This window comes from Bos javanicus, chromosome 22 (genome assembly GCF_032452875.1).
Source record: "Bos javanicus breed banteng chromosome 22, ARS-OSU_banteng_1.0, whole genome shotgun sequence".
Taxonomy (NCBI): Eukaryota; Metazoa; Chordata; class Mammalia; order Artiodactyla; family Bovidae; genus Bos; species Bos javanicus.
The window spans coordinates 13,346,475-13,363,771 of NC_083889.1; the positions used below are offsets into that span (position 1 = coordinate 13,346,475).

Genomic DNA, 17,297 nt, shown 5'->3' on the forward strand with positions numbered 1-17,297 from the left:
TGAATATTTTACTCAATCCAAATCCAGCCACCCTTGTCTCCTCTCCATAGGCACTTTTGGGAGTCAGTGACGTGGTCCCCATAAGCACTTTTTTAGGTTTTTAAATTTGTTCAGACCCAGCACTGTAGGAGCCGAATTCGTCATGTGTGTCTCGGTCCACTCGGTGTGAATGGTCCCAGGAGCGCTCTTGGGCAGAGGAGGCAGGTGGTGGATTGTCCCGAATACCAGCTAGAGCAATTCATGAGGAGGTGGGGGCCATCAGCCAGTGGAGGGCTGGTAGAGACTCCTGCCAATGCTGGAAATGAGACGGAAGACCTTGGGCGGTTGTTGGTGATGTAGAAAAGGGACCATTGCGCTCATGGCTCTTCTTGTCTTAGTTTTTAAGGTTCTTGCTTTTCCAAACCGGGAAGAGTGCACAGAGCCAGGGGACATCAGCCATGCTCCAAACCACTTGGCCTCAGGTGAGCCTACCTTCATTTCAGTCTTAAAGGTCACGTTAGCTATCAGGTCATTAGGAAGGGACCGAAAAGGCCTAAGTTGGAGAGGCTGTGGTTTCCCTCTTGAATCCATCCCCAGGGCTAAGGTTGTAAATATGTTGTGGGGGAGGTAAGAGTCTTGTGTGTAGAGTGGAGAGTTTGGATATATAGGTTTAAGTAGAAAAGGGGGGACCCATGTCAAGAAATTCCCCCAGAACATGAAAATAGAGATAATTTGAGGTATTATATAAATAAAAGTTGTGTGCAGAGATATAGAAAACAACTTTGCCTAAAGGGAAGCATGTGGGGTGGAGTATAAATTAGGAATATGGATTAGCAACAACAAAAAAATAAGGTTGCTAGGTGAGAAACCGCTTGAGAAAAATTCTCAATTGAAGAGATTGCTTCACAAATACTAGATGTATCCCAGAGAGACCTGCATTGTTCTTTCCATATGTGCTTTCAGACTAGGCACATAATGCTGAATAATGCAGACAGGTTCTCCTTTCTCATGGAGGGTACTTTTACCAAAAACAAGTTGATATCATAAGTACCTGTTGCTCAAGTACCGTGCTTCCTAACAGTGAGGGCTGCAGGTGGGCAGCATCAGGATCGCTTGGGTGCTTATTAAAATCGCCAGTTGCTAGGTGCCACCCTAGATCAGTAATCATCCTGGGTAGGAGGGTAGGTCGGTGTCAGGAATCTGTTGTAGCAGGTTCTGTGGGTGATTCTTATGCACCCTCTCAAATTTGAGAAGCCTCAAAGAAGCTGCCTTTGAAGGTGGTCGTCAGGGAAGCCCTCATGGAGGTGGTCACATGAGCTTGAGACCTCCTGAAAGAAGTAAAAATAGGCTGGAGAACTACTGGAGAGAGAGCCAAAGCTGAGCTTTCCAGGGAGTATAGCAAATGTGTCAGCCCTGAGGTAGGGGAGAAAGCTGGGTGTATTCTAGAGACAGAAGTTAGAGGAGGTAGTTCATTGTGAGGTGGGACAGTTAGGCACGTGTTTTGGAGGTCACTGTGAAGACTCTGGTCTCACTTCTGAGTTCAGTAGGAAGACCGTAAAGGATTTTAATCAGGACATGTGAAAGGGATGGATTTACATATCAAAAAGATTTTTGGCCCATAGTGGTGACTTGCTTGCAAGAGTGTGAGTCACTTAGAAGGATGTTGCAGTCCAGGTAAGAGGTTAAGTATTGGTGTCCCTGCTCTCTCATCTTTCTTTTTTTAGTAGACTCTTTTTTTTTCCCCAGTGAGAAATTTTAGGTTCATTGTATAATGGCGCAAAAACCACAGAGTCCCCAAATGCTTTCTGGCCCCATACGTGGATAGCCCATTATCAGAGTGGTACATGAATTCAACTGATGAACCTACATTGACATAGTCACCCAGAGTCCATAGCTTGCACTAGGGTTCATTCTTGGTGTTGTACATTCTGTGGGTAACGTGTATAAATGATGTGTATTTACTATTATATCATACAGTGTCTTTTCACAGGCTCTAAAAATCCTGTGTCCTGCCCTCCCTTCCTGGCAACTGTTGATCTTTTTGCTTTTTCCAAAATATTGTGTAGTTGGTATCCTACCTTTTCATGTTGGTTTCATTCACTTAGTAGTATTCATTTCAGGTTCCTGTGTGACTTTTCATGGCTTGATAGCTTGTTTTCTTTTTAGTGCTCTATAATACTCCATTGATTATACCACAATTTATTCACCTACTGAAGGACCATTTGTTTGCTTCCAAGTTTTGGCAATTGTGAATAAAGCTGCAGTAAACATCTTTGTGTTTGTTTTTGTGTGGCCATAAGTTTTTAGCTCATTGGGTAGATACCAAGGAGTATGATTGCTGGATCGTATGGTTAGAATGTGTTTATTCTAGTTTTATAAGGAGCTGTTAAACTGTCTTCCAAAGTTTGTATTTGGAAAAGAATGAGAGTTCGTGTTGCTCCACATCCTCACCAGTGTTTGGTGGTGTCAGTGTTTCGGATTTTGGTCATTCTACTAGGTGTGTTGTGGTATCTCATTGTTTTAATTTGCATTTTCCTGAACACATAAGTTGTAGAGTATCTTGTATACCTGTTTGCCATCTGTATAACTTCTTTGGTGACATTTCTGTTCGGGTCTTTTGCCCACTTTTTCATTGGGTTCATTTTCCTGTTGAGTTTTTAAGAGTTCTTTATGTACTTGGGATAATAGTCCTTTGTTATGTGTGTCTCTTTAAATGTTTTCTCACTATCTGTGACTTGTATTCTCATTTCCTTGAAGTATTGTCCTTTTAAGGTACTGTTTAATTCCCCGTCATCTTTTCTTTCAAAAATGTATTTCCTTCAAAACCTTCTCAGCTCTATGATGAGTTACTTTTTTTCAGATGACTTTAAATGAACCTCAACTGCTGCATAAATCTCATTGATTTTTTTTTTTTTGGTGAAGAAGTTGATTTTATTGGAATCATAGACAAAATTGGGGATTGACTTCTTTACAAGTTTGATTCTTCCCATTTAGAAACACTGTATAATTTATTCAGTTCCTCTTGTATTTATTTTAATAGACATATAGTTTTCTTCATCTTGGTTTTACAGGTTTTTGTTGGGTCTGTTCTTAGCTCTTTTCATATGAATGGCATCTTATTTTCTACCATTTTGTCTTTTAGCTGATTATGATGATACTTAGGAAAACTAATCATTTTGGTTCATTTATCCTATATCTAGGTAACTTAATGAATTATTCTGTCAGTTTTAAATGTTTTTCATTGTCTTGGGTCTTGGATATTTTTTTAAAAAGATAGCTATTTCATCTGCAAGCAAAGATATTTATGTTGCTTTTCTATATTTATGTGCCTTCTCCAATCTTTTTAAAAAAATTATTTATTTTTAATTGAAGGATAATTGCTTTACAGTATTGCATTGGTTTCTACCAAACATCAACATGAGTCAGCCATAGGTTTACCCATGTTCCCTCCCACTTGACCATCCCTCCCACCTCCCTCCTCATCCCACCCCCTAGGTTGTTACAGAGCCGCAGTGTGAGTTCTCTGAGTCATACAGCAAATTCCCGTTGGCTATATGTTTTACATATGGTAGTGTATGTTTCCATATTACTCCCTCCATACCTCCCAATCTCTCCTCCTCCCCTACCCCTAGCCATGTCCATAAGTCTGTTCTCAATGTCTGTGTCTTCATTGCTTCTCTGCAAATAGTTTCATCAGTACCATCTTTCTAGATTCCAGTTTTAAGCGTTCAGTTCAGTCGCTCAGTTGTGTCCGACTCTTTGTGACCCCATGAATCGCAGCACGCGAGGCATCCCTGTCCATCACCAACTCCCAGAGTTCACCCAGACTCATGTCCATCAAGTCAGTGATGCCATCCAGCCATCTCATCCTCTGTCGTCCCCTTCTCCTCCTGCCCCCAATCCCTCCCAGCATCAAAGTCTTTTCCAATAAGTCAACTCTTCGCATGAGGTGGCCAAAGTACTGGAGTTTCAGCTTTAGTGTCATTCCTTCCAAAGAAATCCCAGGGCTGATCTCCTTCAGAATGGACTGGTTGGATCTCTTTGCAGTCCAAGGGACTCTCAAGAGTCTTCTCCAACACCACAGTTCAAAAGCATCAATTCTCAGCTTTCTTCACAGTCCAACTCTCACATCCATACATGACCACTGGAAAAACCATAGCCTTGACTAGACGGACCTTTGTTGGCAAAGTAATGTCTCTGCTTTTGAATGTGCTATCTAGGTTGGTCATAACTTTCCTTCCAAGGAGTAAGTGTCTTTTAATTTCATGGCTGCAGTCACCATCTGCAGTGATTTTGGAGCCCCCAAAATAAAGTCTGACACTGTTTCCACTATTTCCTCATCTATTTCCCATGAAGTGATGGGACCAGATACTATGATCTTCGTTTTCTGAATGTTGAGTTTTAAGCCAACTTTTCCACTCTCCTCTTTCACCTTCATCAAGAGGCTTTTTAGTTCCTCTTCACTTTCTGCCATAAGGGTGGTGTCATCTGCATATGTGAGGTTATTGATATTTCTCCTGGCAATCTTGATTCCAGCTTGTGCTTCTTCCAGCCCAGCATTTCTCATGATGTACTCTGCATATAAGTTAAGCAGGGTGACAATATACAGCCTTGACGTATTCCTTTTCCTATTTGGAACCAGTCTGTTGTTCCATGTCCAGTTCTAACTGTTGCTTCCTGACCTGCATACACGTTTCTCAAGAGGCAGGTCAGGTGGTCTGCTTTCCCACCTCTTTCAGAATTTTCCAGTTTATTGTGATCCACACAGTCAAAGGCTTTGGCATAGTCAATAAAGCAGAAATGGATGTTTTTCTGGAACTCTCTTGCTTTTTTCGATGATCCAGCGGATGTTGGCAATTTGATCTCTGGTTCCTCTGACTTTCCTAAAAGCAGTTTGAACATCTGTAAGTTCACGGTTCACATATTGCTGAAGCCTGGCTTGGAGAATTTTGAGCATTACTTTACTAGCGTGTGAGATGACTGCAATTGTGTGGTAGTTTGAGCATTCTTTGGCATTGCCTTTCTTTGGGATTGGAATGAAAACTGACCTTTTCCAGTCCTGTGGCCACTGCTGAGTTTTCCAAATTTTCTGGCATATTGAGTGTAGCACTTTCACAGCATCATCTTTCAGGATTTGAAATAGCTCAACTGGAATTCTATCACCACCTCTAGCTTTGTTCGTAGTGATGCTTTCTAAGGCCCACTTGACTTCACATTCCAGGATGTCTGGCTCTAGGTGAGTGATCACACCATCGTGATTATCTGGGTCGTGAAGATCTTTTTTGTACACTTCCCATCACTTCATGGCAAATAGATGGGGAAACAATGGATACAGTGACAGACTTTATTTTGGGGGGCTCCAAAATCACTGCAGATTATGACTGCAGCCATGGAATTAAAAGACACTTGCTCCTTGGAAGAAAAGCTATGACCAACCTAAACAGCATATTAAAAAGCAGACACATTCATTACTTTGCTGACAAAGGTCCATCTAGTCAAAGCTATGATTTTTCCAGTTGTCATATATGGAGGTGAGAGTTGGACCATAAAGAAAGGTGAGCACTGAAGAATTGATGCTTTTGAACTGTGGTTTTGGAAAAGACTCTTGAGAGTTCCTTGGACTTCAAGCAGATCCATCCAGTCCATCCTAAAGGAAATCAGTCCTGAAAGTTCATTTGAAGGACTGATGCTCAAGCTGAGGCTCCAATACTTTGGCCACCTGATGGGAAGAACTGACCCATTGGAAAAGACCCTGATGCTAGGAAAGATTGAAGGCAGGAGGAGAAGGGGACAACAGAGGATGAGATGGTTGGATGGCTCACCAACTTGATGGGTATGAGTTTGAGTAAGCTCCGGGAGTTGGTGATGGATGGGGAAGCCTGGCTTGCTGCAGACCATGGGCTTGCAAAAATTTGGATTAACTGAGCCACTGAAATTATATAGTATCCCTGTTCAGGGTACATATGGCTGCAGCAAGGATTGCCTTTGTGATTATCATTCCATTCAGACTCACAGATCAGTTGCCTCACTGTCCCAACAGCCTCAAATGTTTCTCCTCTGTCCTAAACGGTTGCCTCAATGTGGGATCTCACCCCTCCTTCAGTTCACCCCCAGGTGCAGTCCTCCTCACACTCCTCTTTTCCCCCCTACTTCTTTTGTCCTACAGAGTTTGCATGGTTTTATATATTCTTTTCTGGTGATCAGGTACTCCTGCTCGCTCTCAGCTGCTGTTCTATAAGATCGTCTGTGTCTGAAGGTGTATTCCTGATGAATCCATGGAGAGAGAAGTACTCCTTTTCCACTTATGCCTCCACCATCTTGGATCTCCTAACATTCCTATTTTTAGTTTTTTAAGGAACCTCTGTACTCTTCTCCAGAGTCTGTATCAATTTACTTTCCCATCATCAGTGTAGGGAGGCTCTCTTTTCGCCACACCCTCTCTAGCATTTATTGTTGGTAGATTTTTAGATGATGGCTCTTCTGATCAGTGTGATACTTCATTGTAGTTTTGATTTGCATCTTTTCATGTGCTTCCTGGCCACTTGTATGTCTTCCTTGGAGATGTCTGTTTAGATCTTCTGCTCATTTGTGATTCGGGTTTTTTTTTTTTTTTTTTTTTATTGAATACATGAGCTGTTTGTAAATTTGGGAGATTAATCCCTTATTGGTAATATTGCTTGCAGATATTTTCTCCCATTCTGTGGGTTTTTTCTGTGCAAAGGCTTTTGAGTGTAATTAGGTCTCATTTTCTTCATTACTCTGGGAGATGAATTGAAAAAGATATTGACACGATTTATTTCAGAGTGTTCTGCCTATGTTTTCCTCTAAGAGTTTATAGTATCTGGTCTTACATTTATTTAATCTATTTTGAATTTATTTTTGTAGATGGTGTTAAAGAAAGTTCTAATTTCAGTTTTTTAAATGTGTAGCTGTAGTGGGACTATTTCAAAGGAGTGGCTTCTCTGCATGTAGTGTAAGCTGGTGGAGAAGGCTAGAGAGAAACTAGGGCGGGGAACATATGTGGTTGTACACATGTATTTTTGCTGAGCAGAGACAGGGAGAGTAGTTGGTGTACAGAGAATAAGGTGACAGGTTATGGGTACCCCAGACTTCCCTGGTAACTCAGCTGGTAAAGAATCTGCCTGCAATGCAGGAGACCCTGGTTCGATTCCTGGGTCAGGAAGATCTGATGGAGAAAGAATAGACTACCCCCTCCAGTTTTCTTGGGCTTCCCTGGGGGCTCAGATGGTAAACAATCCGCCTACAATGCAGGAAACATGGCCTTGATCTCTGGGTTGGGAAGATCCCCTGGAGAAGGGAATGGCTAGGACTCCAGTATTCTGGCTTGGAGAATTCCATGGACAGAGGAGCCTGGCAGCCTACAGTCCTGCCAGGGGTTGCAAAGACACAACTGAACAACTTTTAGTATGGTATGTCAGGGCAGCTGATGCTAGAGAGACAGCTCCATGGAGACAGGAACGTAAGAGGTTGATACAGTTACAGCCCCTGATGAGCCCCTGATGCCAGGCTTTGAGGTTTAGAGCTGCAGAGCTGAGCAGGTAGGAAGCCTTGGTGATCCACATTTGAAGGTGGGAACCAGTGCTCTTGTCCATAGAACAGACCTTCCACGGGGCGCAGAGTCACAGACCTTGGCAGGTCTGTTTCTTCCCTGAAGCTCACACTGGCCCCCTCTGGCCCTCACTCAGAGCCTGAGCAGGAACCTGTTGTTTCAGGAGCCAGTGACCTTTGAGGACGTGGCTGTGTACTTCACCCAGAACCAATGGGCCAGCCTGGGCTCTGCGCAGAGGGCCCTGTACAGGGAGGTGATGCTGGAGAATTACGCAAATGTGGCTTCCCTTGGTAAGATCTCTCAGTGGCCCTCTGATAGTTGGTCTTCCTCAGATGTCTTGGGAGTTCTAGTAGTCCTCAGGGTTCTGTGGAGATGCTGGGTGGGGAAATCCCAGGTTCCCCTTGGCTTTGAAGTTGGACTTTATTCCTTCCCAGGGAAGAGCGTGGTTTTGGACCCTGAGGGAAAGGACTCTTGGGGTGCCCCCAGGAGACCTCAGTTCCTTCGTCCTTGCAGTGTGGTGGATGTGGGCCCTCTCCTGTGTGCAGGAGCCTCCCAGGATATCGGTACATTCATCCTTCCTGAGGGGATGTCCTTTCTTCTGAGTCAGGGCAAGCTTGCACTTCCTCCCTGGGGAGAATCACTGTCTCCCTGATCTTTGCATGGAGTCAGTTTGGACCCCTTCCTCAGAACCCCTGTGTGGCTCATTGGTCCCCCAGGCAGTCCCCTTCTCCCCCCAACTCAACTTGCCTGCCTTGGGGTGGGTAGAGGGATCTCAGTAACAGCTCTGGATGTCTCCCCTCAACTTGTCTGTCTCTCTGTCTTGTTGGAGTAGTGTCTCCATTCCCCAGACCTGATCTGATCTCCCAGCTGGAGAGAGGGGAAGCTCCATGGGACCCCGATCCCTGGGAAGCAGAGGATTTGAGAGGCATCTGTCCAGGTGAGTAAGGGGACTTAGCACCTTCTGGTTTTGCCTTCCTGGTTTACTGGAAATGTTTCTTCTGCAGTGGAGAGCAAAGCTCCCTGTAGCTGACCCTCTGACCTGTATTGAGTTCCCATCCCAAACCTGTAAGGACAGTTTTTATGGCAGGGTGGTAGGGTTTCAGCTATACTTTAAAGAAGGTGTGATTCTGTGCATCAAACTGATTGATTTGTACCATATCTATGATTTTATTTGCCTTTTTAGTGTTTATATAATTTTTAGTATTTTAAAGTTCCTGATGCCATAACGTTTTGGTTTACAATGAATTTGTTTTAAATGGGGCCATAGAGGAAAGGGCAAGAATACTACCCCACTGAACACACACACCCACTTACCCTAAAATTTCCTGGAATCTTTGCTGATGAGTTAGTCCTGGGAGGTTTTAATTATTTGGGTTTTCTTTACTCATTCCCAGGTAGCTCAGATGGTAAAGAATCTTCCTGCAATGTGGGAGACCTAGGTTCAATCCCTTGGTTGGGAAGATCCCCTAGAGAAGGAAATGGCAACCCACTCCAGTATTCTTGCCTGCAAAGTCCCATGGATGGAGGAGCCTGGCAGGCTACAGTCCATGGGGTCGCAAAGAGTTGGACGTGACTGAGCGAATTCACTTTTCTTTGCTTTAGGAAGAAACTTTCCAGGCCTCACTTCTCACACATATTGTGATACTGTAAAAAGTGGTTTCTTCAGCAGTAAAACCACGGTGGCCTACAGTTCTCCAATCAACTTGTATTCCCACTGACTTGCTGAAATAATCTTTTATCCCAGAATGTTATATGAAATATTTAAAAGTAGAATTGTCAGGCTGTTATTTAGAATTCAAAATTGGGAGTGGTTTCCTGGCTTCCAGGTGGGGCATTGGGGTCCATCGTTTCTCTGTTTGTGTTGCTGGGCTTCTCAGCTGCTCCCCTTCATCTCACCGATGTCTTATCCCTCCCTGAGGGTCTCTCTCTCTCTCTCTTTTGAAGCCTGTTTGCATTTCGTGCTGGTCCATCTTACCTCACCCATTCTTTTTTCCCCTCCTGCTTCCTTTCCTTCCCACTCTTGAAGTTCTCATTTGCCCACCTCACCTGCCCTGGTTCATTGCCCAGCCCTTCCTTATAAGAGGCACTTCCTGGACTGCAGTGTCATCTCTTGTCCAGTTTATGCTGTTGTTTTCCTTTTTCTCTCTTATCCTCTCTTATGGAGGCTCATAACCATCTCATGGGATATTTTTGAAATATCGCATCCTACGAGAGAAAACCAGGACCACTGCATCCCATTCCTTCCAGTTCAGTAACGAGGAAACTTGTGGTTTCTTTGGTCAGGTGGTGAGAGGGGCATCAAGACAGAAGAGCCAGCGGTAGCGCAGCAAGCCTCCGAGGGCACAGAGGCCCACGGCAGGCCCGTGGGAGGGCTTCTCACGAACGTGTCTCAGCACTTGGATTTTGAAAACAAGGCAATGTGGCAGACTTTCAATCTGAATCCCAATCTGATACTTCGAGGTGGCATGAAGTTCTACAAATGCAAAGAATGTGGGAAGATCTTCCGATATAACTCACAGCTCCTTCGGCATCAGAGTAGGCACACTGGGGAAAAGCCCTTCAAGTGCAAGGAGTGTGGCAAAGCTTTCAAGTCCAGCCAGAACTGTATTGTACATGAGAAAAATCACATTGGCAAAGGACCCTATGAATGTAAGGAGTGTGGCAAAGGTCTGAGTTCCAAAACCGCCTTGACTCAGCATCAGAGGATCCACACGGGGGAGAAGCTCTATAAATGTAAGGAGTGTGGCAAAGGTCTGAGTTCCAACACTGCCTTGACCCAGCACCAGAGACTACACACTGGGGAGAAGCTCTATAAGTGTAAGGAGTGTGGGAAGGCGTTCACCCAGAAGGTCACCTCCATTCAGCATCAGAGAGTTCACACCGGAGAGAAGCCCTATGAGTGTAAGGTGTGTCGGAAAGCCTTCAAGTGGTACCCCAGCTTTCTTCAGCATCAGAAAAGGCACCGTGTGGAGAGGCCCATCAAGGCTTTTGGGCCGCCCCTGCTGCGTCCCCAAGGCCTCTCTGCATCCTTAGCTCCTGGGTGTCTCCCGGGCCCGGGCTCTACTCCTGTGGCTGTGGCCTTGCCACACACCGTCCTCATTCCTGCCTCCGGGCCCATGTTCATGCTGCTGCCCGCCTCTGGGGTTCTTTCTTCCCCTGTCCAAGTAGTTCGTGTCTTCCAGGGTCTTCCTCCGGCTGTGAAGCCTTCCCCAGTTATTCTGACCCCTTCTCCTCACCCCCGTGACCTCTCTCTTGGCACTTCTCTGGCTGTTACAGCAGATCTCTAACCTACTTCAGCTTGAACTGTAGCTTTTACACTGTACCTGTGTTCCAGCTATTTGAGCATAAACCCCATTGTAATCGAGATACATCTAAAGACTGTGTTATATACAATATATTCTCTTCTGGGTAGAAAATGCAAACACTTGACTTTCATAGTGGTCCCTTTCAGACTTGAACAGTAATGACCGTATCTGCATCATGGGGCTGCTCGTGGGTGAAGTGCTGGTAGGACACTGTGGTGAATTAGGGATGTTTGAGAGAAGATATCCCCATGTCAGGCCCCTGTGATGTGAGAGAAGCTGCCTGGGAGAAACAGGAGGCATGTGAGATCTGTCAGAGTTTAGAATTGGCCTGAGTTTCCAACCAGGGCCTTTAGAAATGAATGCAGGTGGTTCAGTGGTTGAAGGTTCATGGTGTCTTCATGCAGTGGAAGTTGGGTTGCCTTTGACACAGATCATTGAGGATCTCGTACGTCTCTGCAAAAAATCATGTGGAATAACCAGTTAAAAAACATGTATTGGGCTTCAAGGGTGGCTCAGGGATAAAGAATTCACCCTCAGTGCAAGAGAAATGGGTTCAGTCCCTGGTCCAGGAGATCCCACATGCTATGGAGGAAGTAAGCCCCTGTGTTGCAGCTACTGAGCCCACCTGCCTCAGCTACTGAAGCCCGAGAGCCCTAGAGCCTATGCTCTGCAACAAGAGAAGCCACTGCTGTGAGAACCCTGTGTACTGCAACCAGAGAGTAGCCCCTAATTGCTGCAGGTAGAGAACAGCCTGTGCAGTAAGAAGACCCAGCACAGTCAAAAAAAATACATGTACACAGTGATAGCAATTATTTATATGATTGATAGGAATCATGTCTTGAAACATGAAAGGTTTTTTATTTTTTAATCTTTAGTTTTGCTCTTGATATGTAGTTTCCTTTTACCTTTGGTTTCCTAAGCGCACACACACCAAAGCATTCATCTTTGCTCCACCCATTGGGTACATTTTTCTTGGTGGGCGTTCTGGTTTGCTGTTTGCAAGCATTGGTTTCTGCATTTCCTTTTCTCCAGATAGCATAAATTATGAGTTTGGCAAACTACTAAAGAAATAGGAGCAGAAGATTTGGGGGAAATCTGAATATGCCTGTGTAATGTTTTTAAAATAATTTTTACTTATTTATTTTTGTTGGCACTGGGTCTTCACTGCTGCCCTGGGCTTTCTCTACTCGTGGTGTGCGGGCTTCTCGTTGCAGTGGCTTGTCTTGTTGTGGAGCACGGGCTCTAAGTGTGTGGGCTCAGTAGTTGTAGCACGTAGCCTTAGTTGCCCCACATTGTGTGAGATCTTCCCAGACCTGGGGTCAAACCTGCAGTCCACCAGGCTCCTCTGTCCTCCACTGTCTCCTGGAGTTAGCTCAAATTCTTATCCATTGATCGGTGAGGCTATTTAACCATCTAATCCTCCACCTTCTTCTGCCTTCAGTCTTTCCTAGCATTAGGGTCTTTTCAGTGAGTTAACTTGGTGTCAGATAGCTAAATTATTGGAGCTTCAGCTTTAGCATCAGTCCCTCCAATGAATACTCAGGGTTGATATCCTTTAGATTGACTGGTTTGATCTCCTTGCAGGTCAAGGGACTCTCAAGAGGTTGTGACAGGTTAGTGAAGTAGAACTTTGGATTGTTCTTGCTTTTGACTTTAGATGAGGTCTTTTATAACTATGCAAAAGACTATGTGAAATAATTCCTGGGAAAAGAACTGAGTTATGCATTACAGGCACACCTTATTTTATTGCACTTCATTATATCTGTTTTGCATATACTGTGTTTTTTACAAATTGAAGGTTGTGACAACACTGCATTATTGGAAAATGGCTAAGATATTTTAGCAATAAAGTAATTTTTAATTAATGCTGTTCCTCTTTTTTTTTGACATAATACTATTACACACTTCACAGATTGTAGCGTAAACAACTTTTATATGCACTGGGAAACCAAAAAATTCACGTGACTTGCTTTCTTGCTGTATTTGCTATATCATGGTCCTCTGGAACCAAACCCACAATATCTCCAACATATGCCTTACTAGCACTGTTGTGCTGTGCTTAGTCACTCAGTGGTGTCCAACTCTGTACCCGCCAGGCTCCTCTGTCCATGGGGATTCTCCAGGCAAGAATACTGGAATGGGTTGCCATGTCCTCCTCCAGGGGATCTTCCCAACTCAGGGATCAAACCTAAATCTCCTGCATTGCAGGCGGATTCTTTACCATCTGAGCAACCAGGGAGCCCAAGAACACTGGGGTAGGTAGCCTTTCCCTTCTGCAGGGGATCTTCCCGATCCAGGAATTGGAACTGGGGTCTCCTGCATTGCAAGCGGATTCTTTCCCAGCTGAGCTACCGTGGAAGCTGGTAAAGTATTAGCACAGATTTAAAGTAAATCCTTAAATGTTTATGGAAGGGGCCATACATTTTTTAAAGTTGTTTTTCTATCTACATGTTTCTCCATTGCCATTAGTGCTTCTTAAACTTTACCATGTGTCTCAATAACCTGGTATAGAAAGAGTAATTTTCTGGCCTAACTCTCAGAGATTCTGATTTTTAAAACATGTTTTATGAGAGTATAGTTGATTTACAATGTTGTGTTAGTTTCTGTTCTACAGCAAAGTGTCTGTGGATATCCATGGTGATGCCCAGACTTTTAGTGTGGACCATGCTTTGAGAGAGCTGCCTTGAGCAGAAGATGTCTGGGGCTGTACATTGATAAAGGGCTTGCCCTGTTAACTCAGTGGTCTTCAGGAAAGAGACCTCTAAAAATAGTTTGGGTGGTGTCACTTTAGAAGGAGAGAGAAAAGCAAGTGGAACTGGTCCATAAGGAAGAAAAGGGAAGGGGAAAGGGATCTGATGTGGCCTGTGGAGAGTCCTGAGTTCTCACCTGCCAGGAAGTGCCTGAGGTGGACAGTGGCTACTTTTTGCTGTTTTTGTGGCTTACTTGCATGTTCACTGAAAGAGTGAGAAAATACTTTTTCTTATATAAAGTTAATACACTTTAAAAATAGCTCTTGGGTTAAAGAGAACACAGAGTGGATGCTGCAGATGAGTGGGACTGAACAGCAGAAGGATGAGATGTAGCATGGTCTATGGCATGTGGCAGAAGGTGGGGCTTGGAATAAGCTTTACAGTCTTGGATGCATTCTTTGTGTGAAAAGTCACTCAGTCGTGTTCTGACTCTTTGCAGCCCCGTGAACTGTAGCCCACCAGGCTCCTCTGTCCATGGGATTTTCCACCAAGAATACTGGAGTGGGTTGCCATTTCCTTGTCCAGGGGACCTTCCTGACCCAGGGATCGAACCCAGGTCTCCTGCATTGCAGGCAGATTCTTTACCACTGATCCACCTGGGAAGTTTGAAGCCTTGCAGTTCAGAGTTGGGGATGGTGGTAGTCGTGGGAACCAAAATAATTACCCCAAAACTAAAACCAAATATAGACCTTTTCCCCCAGTAAACTTAGCAGAAATAAGATACAACAGACTTTGTTAAGATGGCCATTGAACATAGCATTCACACCCTCCTGAAACCCCATTGAGAAAGAGATTAAAAATTAAAAAGCATAAACTCAGAAGGACAGTGAAAATAAGCTAATTATAACATTTTGGAAACTTGAAATTAGGTGAAGGAGTTATGACTAAGTACAGCTAAGAAAAGTAAATCCTAAACCATGTTGCGGGAAGCTGAGCAGTGCCTCCATGTGGCAGAAAAGGTTAAAGATTCGGGTAACTTCTGAAAGTCTGCTGGCAACACAGGAGACCTGGGTTGGATCCCAGGGTGGGGAAGATCCCCTGGAGAAGGCAATGGCTACCGACTCCAGTGTTCTTGCCTGGACATCCTATGGACAGAGAAGCCTGGTGGACTGTACAGTTCATGGGGCTGCAAAGAATTGGACATGACTTTGCGACTAACACTTTCTCTTTTCTGGAAGTGTAGGTGATGCTGGTGGGGTGAAGAACAGGAAAATCAACTAAAAGTCTTTAAGAAACACTGAGATTCCATGTCACTTCCCCACCCCTCTCTCCCTGGGAGCAGTGTAGCAGGAATTTTTGGTGTCGGGGAACAACAATAAATGTTAAGTCCTTCCCCTTGTAACCAAAACCTGCTCATCTCTTGAGGATGCTGCTTCCCCAGCACCATCCCTCACGTCAAATATTCTGGGTCCTCTTTCTCTGTGAAAGTTTCAGGCCACTCTTCACCTCTCACTTTGCCCCAGAACCTCCACCTTTGAATCCTGTCATCAGGCTGGAACCTCTGGGTCACATGCCCTTTGTTCCTTGAAGATGTTAGCTCATCACCTGCTGTCACTCTGCTCAACATTAATCTTAATTCTTGGTGTTTTCAGTGGATGAGCCTTCCAACAGCTCACCTCTCATTTTCTTTCTTACCCTTTCATTTTTCCTGAACCACTCCTTGATCATATCCTAGACCTCATGATACAAAACTTCACCCCTCTGTAACCTCAGCACTTTAAATATCTTGACCTGTCTTTCTAATTTCTTCCTTTTAGAATCCTGATGCTAACAGTCCTTCAGCTCCCACTGTTCCCCTCTTTCACTGCTCTTCACTTTCTTCATGCCTGTTCTTTCTTTATCCTGCTTAAAGTCCATGGTCAGTTATTAGAACAGTTCCTCTACATTCTCCTTTAATGGACTTGCCCTTTTCTGGCTTTGGTATAGACACAGTTGGCAGGACCCCATCTCTGACTAAATGCAGTTCTTTGCCTTCTTTGTGCCTGCGTCCATGCTACCAAAAGTAGTCAGGGAAAAGCACATTGTCATGTGGAATTATCCTGCTTGAGGTTCATGATAAGTAACTTCAAGTAGGCCCTTAATGCCTCCTACATCATACTGTATCTCCAGGGTTCCCTTCATTTTCCTGGTCTGCTGCTCTGTACCCCCTCTCACAAACCTCCCAGACCCTCCTGCCCGGTCGTCACCAGCCTCAGCTGATAGATTGTGCTCTCTGCTGGGATAACTGAGCTCCAGGAAGTGGCTGTGCCTTCAGCCCTGGTGCCAGAGTGAGGAGACACAGGTGGGACCCTTCCTCATTTCTTCTCCTTTTCACTTTCTAACATCTGACCTTCTCCCACCCACTTCTCATCTCATGTCCTAAGGCAGCTCTGTCCCGTTCAGCAGCCCGCTTCTACTTCCTAATTCCCGGTCAGTGTGCGGTTGCAGACATTTTTTTTTTTTTTTGGTCACATTGTGTGGTTTATAGGATCTTAGTTCCCCAACCAGGAATTGAACCTGGGCCCACAGCAGTGAAAGTGCAAAGTCCTGTCCACAGGACCATCAGTGAATTCCCCAGAATCTATTTTAACATGTTTAAGCAGAAAGGGATTTGCTACAAACCACTAGGTAGCTTACAGAATTCCCAAAAAGGAACCAAGCTGGGCTGTCACATAGGCATGCTCAGAAAAGGGACCAAGGACAGCACCAACAGGCTCCAGTGGAAACCCAGCAGCTGCTGGTGCCTGCTGCTGGACTGGCACCCTCACCACACCGAAGAGAGGGGCTAGACCTCCAGGAGGCTTGCTACATGCGCTGAGAAAAACCAGGTGCATCCACATCCGTTTAAGGATCCTGACTATAGGGTCTCATGACCTTTATTTCCATCTTCCAAGTTGTACCTGCTCAATGGAAATTGGTTGTATGTGTACATCTAAGGAGCAAGGGCTTCTGGGAAATAGTTTTGAATTCTGCCTCATAAGTGAGATTTATAAGGTGGAGCAGTCCTAAAAAAAAAAGGGAAAGGATTTTCAAAACATTTGGGGCAGCTTTTATAAAATATCAAATATTCATTTCAGGCATAGAAAATGACCAAAATCTCTGAAGAATACACTATATTCATGGGTAGGGAAGGTCAATATCCAGATTTCAATTTTTGCCAAGTGAATTTTTATGTTAAAAGTAATTCCAATCAAAATTTACAAGGGAAGTTGTCTGTGTGTGCGTGCATGTGTGTACGTGTGGAACCTCACAAATTGATTCTAGAATTTATACAGAAGAGCAAAGGACAAAGAATAGCTAAGACATTTTTGAAGAAGTTGGCTGATTTTGTGCTACCAGATATTAAATATATTGATAATGAAAAACAACAAAAGCAAAAACAAAGCTGACCTAAACTTAACATACACTGTAATATGATTTATGTGAGTTAAAACAGCAATAGAGTGTTTAGAAATAGACACATTTTATACACAGTTACACACATTTATACAAAGTACAGAATTATAGAGAAAGTATAGAGTGATCAGCATCAGTGGCACAGGCTGAGGAAACATACTTCCTCTCCTCTTCTTCCTCCTCTCTTCTCCTCTTACTACTTCTTTCGTTCTGTCCCACATTCCAGGAACCCAGTCCCAAATGCTGCCCCTCAGTGGTCCAGCACTCCCCACCTTTGCCCTATTTGTTTTCTGAAAGCAATAGTAGATATTTTGTTTC

General features: G+C 44.2%; 2 protein-coding genes across 2 annotated transcripts in view; both read left to right on the forward strand.

Annotated features, from left to right (window-relative positions):
• Positions 1 to 384: 384 nt before the first annotated feature.
• Positions 385 to 12,719, forward strand: LOC133235091 (zinc finger protein 621-like). The gene is made up of 4 exons (XM_061396037.1): positions 385 to 461; positions 7,713 to 7,839; positions 8,382 to 8,486; positions 9,833 to 12,719. Exons 1-4 carry the CDS (start codon positions 438 to 440, stop codon positions 10,834 to 10,836), a joined length of 1,260 nt encoding a protein of 419 aa, XP_061252021.1. The 5' UTR covers positions 385 to 437; the 3' UTR covers positions 10,837 to 12,719.
• LOC133235090 (zinc finger protein 621-like) overlaps positions 8,400 to 17,297 on the forward strand; it is a 39,492-nt gene continuing 30,594 nt past the window's right edge. Inside the window, exon 1 of the mRNA XM_061396035.1 lies at positions 8,400 to 8,486. The gene's annotated coding sequence lies outside the window, so the exon portion shown is untranslated. The remainder of the gene's footprint in view (positions 8,487 to 17,297) is intronic.

Coding starts and splice junctions, on each gene's coding strand:
- LOC133235091 (XM_061396037.1), top strand. CDS start 438: ATGCTCCAAACCACTTGGCCTCAG. Junction 462..7,712: donor TCCAAACCACTTGGCCTCAG/GTGAGCCTACCT, acceptor CTGTTGTTTCAG/GAGCCAGTGACCTTTGAGGA. Junction 8,487..9,832: donor TTTGAGAGGCATCTGTCCAG/GTGAGTAAGGGG, acceptor TTCTTTGGTCAG/GTGGTGAGAGGGGCATCAAG.